Source organism: Brachypodium distachyon, chromosome 3 (genome assembly GCF_000005505.3).
Source record: "Brachypodium distachyon strain Bd21 chromosome 3, Brachypodium_distachyon_v3.0, whole genome shotgun sequence".
Classification (NCBI taxonomy): Eukaryota; Viridiplantae; Streptophyta; class Magnoliopsida; order Poales; family Poaceae; genus Brachypodium; species Brachypodium distachyon.
In genome coordinates, this window is record NC_016133.3 from 4957291 (window position 1) to 4964532 (window position 7242).

The 7242-nt window shown below is 55.4% G+C and overlaps 1 protein-coding gene across 1 annotated transcript; it reads left to right on the forward strand.

Moving 5' to 3' along the window:
- The first annotated feature begins 5732 nt into the window (after positions 1-5732).
- LOC112271395 lies at positions 5733-7016 on the forward strand. The gene is made up of 3 exons (XM_024460378.1): positions 5733-6175; positions 6252-6367; positions 6437-7016. Exons 1-3 carry the CDS (start codon positions 5986-5988, stop codon positions 6980-6982), a joined length of 852 nt encoding a protein of 283 aa, XP_024316146.1. The 5' UTR covers positions 5733-5985; the 3' UTR covers positions 6983-7016.
- Positions 7017-7242: the final 226 nt, after the last annotated feature.

Here is a 7242-nt window from a genome sequence, read left to right on the forward strand (position 1 = left end):
CACGGCCTGGCGAGGGCGCGCGCACGGGCACGGCACGGCACGGCGCTGGCGCGGCCTGGCAAGGGCGCATGCACGGGCACGACACGGTGTGGGCGCGGGCGCGCGCAGGACGGTAGGGCGAGGGCGCGGCGCGCGCACGAGCCCGGCACGGCGAGAGCGCGGCGCGCGCACGGGCGGGGCACGGCGCGGGCATGGCCTGGATGCGCGGCTTGGCGAAGGCGCAGTGTATGCGCGGCTGGGACGCAGCCGGGCGGGCGTGTAGGCACGGGCGCGGGAGCGGCTCGGCAGGAGGGCGGCGCGTGCACGGGCACGGCACAATAACAGCGAGGGCGTGGCTAGGCGTGCGCGTAGGCACTGGAGCGGGAGCGGCATTGCGCCGAATACCATGCGTGCAGAGGAGGCGGCCTCCTCCCCTCCCTTCCTGCGTTGGGCTGGCCGGATGCTTGCGGGGCCTGCGGCCCGCGGGATGGCCCAACTGGCCCGGGCCTCCCTTCTGTCTCTTTTTTTTTGACGATGTGGACTGGAGTCTCTGGCCCGAGGAGCTTGGCTTCTTTCCTTTTTTTTTGTCTTTTTCGGAATTTTTCCACACTTTGCTAATTTTTTGCGGGTCTTTTTGCAGGTGAGATGGCGGGACCCAATGTCGAGCGTCTGGTGCGCGAGCCGTCGAGGGGGTTTTCTGCGGCGCAGCTCGCAGCGAACCGACCGTCGCGGAAGCAGAAAGTCTCCTTTCGCCCTCATGGTGTCCCTCCCTTGGTTCCGACACCGCCAGTGGACGGCGGAGGTTGGGCACACGACCACCTTCTCCCTTCGTCAATGAGCCCCAAAGATCTTGCCCAGCTGGAGGAGGCCGAATACTTCCCCAAGGGGGATGGTATCCTGCCCGATGGCGAGGAGGTGAGGCTCGACCAGCGGCGGCATCAGGGATGCATCGTGGCATTCTGGGCTTGGTTCCATGCTGGCCTGTGTGTGCCTGTTCACCCCTTCTCGTTGGAGTTCCTGGAAACGTACGACATCGAGTTGGCCCAGCTTCACCCGTCGACGATCGTGAGGTTGAACGTTTTTAGGTGGCTATGTGAGACGGCGCTTCACGAGGAGCCTTCGATGAAACTTCTGCTCTTCTACTTTACCGTGGAGGTGAGGGAGCTGCTCACTCCGGACGGCTTCGCTCTGAGCGTCTTTGGTTCGGTGAACCTGAGGTTTCGTTCCAGCTTTGGGGACGACTTCCTACTCATGCCGGGGAAGAGTGCGGAGAAGTTGTTCGTCAAGTGGAAGTCCCAGTGGTTTCTTCTTCGGGCTTCGAAGACCCGTCTTCGGCACACGGGTGATCTCCCCCGGCACTCTGGGCCGGAGGTCTCAGGGAGGTGTCTCACCCCGGCGATCCTTGGTCGGCCGACCTCTGGAAGGCGGCCAAGATCAAGGAGGTATCCGCCGAGAGGAGCTTTCGTGACCTCATGGAGGAGATGGTGATGGCGGGACGCTTCATGACGAGGAGCCGTCCGAGGTTCGAGATTGGGATCCCTCGATCTTTCTGTCCTCCACAGCTCGTCACCGCACGTGAGTGGCGCCCCTCTCCCCTTCATCCTTTAATTGTTTTCCCTTGTGAAGATACTTAACAATTTTGGCTTGTCTTTTTCAGCGACGTTTTCCGAGGAGAGGGCGGCGTTGTGGGCCGCGCAGCTGATAGGTCCGTACGGCGGACCGGAGCATCGCGACTACGAGACCAAGATCAGCGAGGGGGGATGCCACAACATCATCGTGAGGTGCTTCGGGAAGATGGTGCCAGTGCGATAGGACCCGAAGCTTGGTCGCCTTCTCCGAGTGGGCGATCGCTACTCCCGCTTGGCCACACTGTCGATGTTGGCGGTGGGGTCCAAGCTGCGGGACTCCTGCGGGAAGGCGACGGCGGGAACGGCCATGCTGAGCTTGGCGGTGCCTGTCGCGCCGGTCCCCAAGATACCTCGTCCGTCGAGCGGATGCAAGAAGAAGGCTCCCCCGATGTAACGGCCCATGAGCAACCCTTTTCCTCTTAAGCCCTTGTGGACTGTTTTGTAATTGAATTATTGTCGTCATGTTGTCATGCTCATGTCATCATAATTATTTTGCCATGTCATTAGCGTCATGTCGCATGAAATAATTATTCGTTTGCACGAAATGTCGCTTCTTTTGTATTGTCGTGTGCTTGTCTTTTTGTTGTGTTTCTAAAAGCCTAAATTATTTTATAGAAAATCTAATTTGGGTTTGACAAATTATTCCGGATTTAATTAGACCTAGTCTATCGTCTCTTAATTTGTTTCGAAAATCTAAATTGCAAAACCTGTATTTTGTTTGAGGTTTTTGTTGGCCCAAAAACCCACCTAGCAAACCCTAACCCTAACTATTTAATCCCCTCCTCTCCTTTTCTTTTTCTTTCTTTTTCTTTCTTTCCTGGCCGCCGCCGCTCATCTTCTCCCCTTCTTCTTCTTCCTCCCGCTCGCCCCCTCCTCTGCTCTCTGTCGCGTGCGCCGCCAGCGCCCGGCTCCGTCTCGCCAGCGCCGCCTGCCCTCTGCGCAGGCGCGCCTCCCCCTGCTCCGCCGCTTCTCTGCGCCCCGCGCCGCCTGGCCGCGTCCGCCCCACGCGCGCCTCCGCGTCGCCCCCTCACCTGCTTCCTCGCCGGCCACTCCGCCCTCTGCGTCCCCGAGCGCCTCCCCTGCTTCAGCGCCGCCGAGCCGACCACGCGCGCCGCCCGCCTGCTGCTCCAGCGCCACCACCTCGCGCGCCTCTTCCCCCTGCTCCCGTTGGCCGCATCGCCCGCCTGCCCGCGCCTCCACCTTGCCCGAGCCGCCCCCTCTCCTCCTCTCTCCCTCTCCCCGCGCGTCGCCCGGCTCCCGTGGCCGCCCTCTGTCTCTTCCCGCGCCACCACCCCGCGGGCGCCGCCTACCCTCGCTCCCCGCGCCGTCGAGCTCCTCTGCCCTCACCGCCGAGCGCCCTTGCCTGCTGCTCCCCACCGGTGTGCCTCCTGTGTCCCGCAAGCTCCGTCGCTGCGGCTCCTCCACCACGCCGCCAAGCTCCTCCGGTCGCCAGCTCCTCTGCCGCGCGAGCTCACCGCCGGCAGCGCATCTTCTCTGCCTCTGCCCTTCTTTTTCCCCACAAAACACCGGCGCCGCCTACCTTGCTCCCCCCCAGCTTCGTCGCCGGTCACCTCTTCTGCCTCCAGCCCGCAGGCCCAGCAAGCCCAAGCCAGGTCCAAGCCCAGGCCCGTGGCCTTCTTCCCCTTTTTCTTTTCTTTTTTGTTTTCTAAAATTAATCAAATCTTGATGTGTGGGCCCTGCCTGTCAGCCGCTTGCTGTTGCCGCTGCCCTGAGTGTGTTTCGCCGTGCTGCTGCCCAAAACCTTGCTGTGTGCCGCGAAGACCGACGAACCACGAAGATGGAGCAGTGAACGACTACCTTTTTGTGAACGACTGTGCCGCGAAGACCGACGAACCACGAAGATGGAGCAGTGAACGACTACCTTTTTGTGAACGACTACGTCGCCTACGTGAACAACTACTTGGAATACGTCGACCACGTGTACGACTACCTCGCCCGTACGACTACTTCCTCTACGTCGACTACTTCGTCTACCACGCGACGCTGCAACGAGTCCAAGGTATAACGAGCGACCGTTCCGTGGCGTAGATTCATAGGTTGCAAATATATGAAATGCGTGTATTGTATGAGATGCTCGTGTTTATATCGATAGCACTGGCTGCAGGTACGTCGTTGCCACCGGCATGTGCAACCCCGACCGAGTCATTTGTTTGGTGTGTCGTTCTTGTTTTAAAGCATGCATCGCACCTATTCATGTCATTGTCATGCATGCTAATACAACTATCACATTGTTGTGTGTAGTTAATCAATTAAACTATATTCCTTGCATATGAAGTTGTATAAATGCTAGGTGTAGTGTTTTCGGACTCCAATTAACTTGGTAAATTATATATCTCGGATTTACTTTCGGAATCCTTAATATGACATGCATCATCCCTATGGCATGCATCATTCCTTGATTGTGCATATTAACTACCACGTGTATCTTGTATGCTTATACTTTCCTTTTATGTGGTGGATTTGCTTCTTCTTCGCTAGTCTTCGATTCATACGACGACGACTACACTTGTGTTCTTCTTTCAGGATTCTTGCTCAATTCCGGGCAATTGAGTACTCCAGGCTAGCAGCCCTTCCTTGACCATGTTGATTGTATCTATTGCCTCTCCCTCAATCTTGCATTAAGTTACGATCTCAGTCTTGTCACGATGCCTCTAGGTTGCATAGCTTGTTAGTCAGCTCTACTTATTGCCCCATGTCTTGTTACTTGTCCTATTACCATGTCACATGTTTGTTGTTGTTCTAGTTCTTGGTCATTAGATGTCATGCTTAGTTGCGAGTCTGGTGTCCTTATATGTAGGGTTCCACAATTGCTACATCCACCTGCTACTTCCTGTATTTTAATTGCAATTATTAAACTATGATCTGACATTAAACTGTAACAGGGCAACGATGGGAGGCCGTGCTCTAACGCAATGGTGTTTTGTTCCATTGGCGCCGACCTAAGGACTGAGCTCTCGTTTTCGCCGACCCAAGAAACTTCGCGCTAACCACTCGTGGGAGAATATATGGGTTCCCCCTCGGCTTAGTACTCGTTTCATAGCTCTTCCAGGGGCCACATAGTTCGGGCGTTCCATTTGGCATTTGCATTGCATGCACACAGAGATTCGTGAAGACTTATTGGTGACTTTGCATTCATATAGGATTGCGGCACTAGTGTGGAGTGGTCATTCTGTAGACACTGAACCACTACCAGCTGTCCACGCAACTCTTGAGTCCGTACGACGCTTCGGCCAGGCTCTCGTTTCGAATTAGACTCAGTTGGGTGGTTCCCTGGATTAGTTGTGAGGCTTGGAAACGTCGTGTCGCCCAATCCTGCCGACACACCTTTTGTGTGTTCCTACTCGAGTGGCAATAAGGGTTGGAGGAACGTGTACGGGTAAATTTGCACACCTTGCAGGGATAAATCTTTCGGAAAGCCGTGTTTGCGGTTATGGACGACATTGTTGGTCATTACTTGATCATAGAGAACTCAATCAATTTGATTAACTTAATCTCTTAAACTTGAGTAGTAATTAGCCTTTAATCATGGATATGTTTAAAACTGCTTAAGTGTGAGTGTTCTTTGGATTGCTTCCTCACAGGGTGTTGAGGGGGTGATATGAGGATTGTGTTGTTTGGTGTTTAGTAAATAGGTAATCACCTTACACCTGGTAGCCGCTTCTCATCTTCTCATTAGACGTTGTTATTAGAGTGTCTCTCCAGATATATCTGCTACTGCATAACCTCACTTTACCCTCTGAGACATGTTGCATACTAGCATAGATCTCCACGTAAGTCTTGCGAGTACTTTGTACTCAGTTGCTTTGCAACGTTGTTTTCTTCAGAGGTTCCAGCAAAGCAGGTGAGCCGCTAGCTTCTTCGTGGAGCACGACGTTGGGTTCGATGTTTAGCCAGGAGATCCAGATCAGGGTTCTGAGACTTGTGGCGGGTTTCCTTCCAGCTTCCAACCTCTTCAGGCCATGCTGTATTCTTGTTCGTACTCGGGCATAATTCGACTTCCGCTGATCTAATGATGTAATGTTGGGACATGTGTCCTCTCTTTGTAATATTTGTTATTCTGCTCCTTGTATGAGCTTTGCAATTACTCTCTTCTGTATTGTTTTGGTAATGATATTCATGTTGAAAAATCCTGCGATGAGCACATTGATGCATGTATGTATTGAAGTGTTTGTCGTAGGTTAAGAACCTGAGGCTTGAATTATGCAAGGGTTAGCAATTTGGGGCTACATTGCATAATTCCGGTCCCGAGGTCTTACACCCGACTCCTTCTCCTTCTCTTGCCTACGCCCCGGCGGATTCGGTGGATCCTATCGTGTGCGAGTCGAGGTCCCCCCTGAGGGTGACCTTGGATCTGCACATGAAGGGGAAGATTGGACTTGAGCAAGTTCTTCCTCCTTCGAGTCACGAGGTTGAGGCTTTCACTCGCGAGACGGGGCTTCCGCTTCAGAACGACTCAGTGGTGGAGTTGTCGATCGGAGCCAGCGGTGCGGGCGTCCAGGTGTTCTCCATTGGTCGCGAGCGCCCTGAGGAGGATGCTCCTACCTCGGGTGAGTGCCTTTCTCTTTTGGTCACGTCATTCTTTTTCCGAATGATTTTGACATGATCTCCTTGGCTTGTTTTTAGGTGCAAGGGCCACGGAGCTTGGGGTTTTTGAGGGCGTGCCCTCGACTCAAGCGAGGGATGGAGCACTTCCGACGGCCGAGGATGGAGCGAGAGACCCTTTCGTGACACTGGAGCTGGTGAGTATCCGCGACGTATCTCCCTTTGTCCTTTGGGTTAGCTTTGTGCTAACTCCCTCTTCTTTGCAGGTGAGGGGTTTGGTCGAGGTCGTGGCTGCCCTTCCTGCCCTCAAGACTCAGGTGGGGGCGCTTTCTACTGCTTTGGACGTGGAGATGTCCAAGTCTACCCTTGCCTTGAGTGAGTTAGCTTCGGAGAGGGTGCGGCGCGAGGTCGTGGAGGCTGAGCTTTCTCGCGTTTCGACGGAGCTTGCGGCCGTGGAGACTAGGGCTCGACTTGCTGAGGGGCGCCAGAAGGACGAGATTGCGAGGACCCGTCTAGTTGAGGAGGACTTGGTGGTGACCAACCTTGATAGGGAGCATGCCTGCGCGGAGGCTGCTTCCCTCAAGGTGGAGTTGGCGGCAGCGGGTGACGGCCTGATGCTTGCTCCTCGTGCTTGTCCTCCTCTGGATCGTCGTCCCGAGGTGGTTTCGCTTTTGCTTGCCCAGGCCACCGAGATTCGGGAGACGATGACTTGCTTGAGGAGTGTTCCCAACCGGATCTTCCTCCGTGTCGCACGGTGGATGAGGCGAGCAGGGTGCTTACTTCCCAGATGGAGCTCATTGAGCCTACCGTGAGGAAGTGCCTCCTGAGTACGGGTGCTCGACTTGTTTCGTCGGTGGTTGCGGCAGTCCTGGACGGCAGTGCCGGGATGAGCGGGCTTGAGGGTGAGACGTCTCACGGGGCGAAGAAGTTTCTTGCGGACCAGGGTGCTCCTCTTCGTGCTCGAGCTCGACGCTTCGTGCGTTGCCTTGAGCCCGCTCTTCAGGAGGGTGATGGTGAGGTGTGAGCCTCGTCGCCCTCGGAGGTGGTGATGTACCTCAGCTGCTTCCTTATG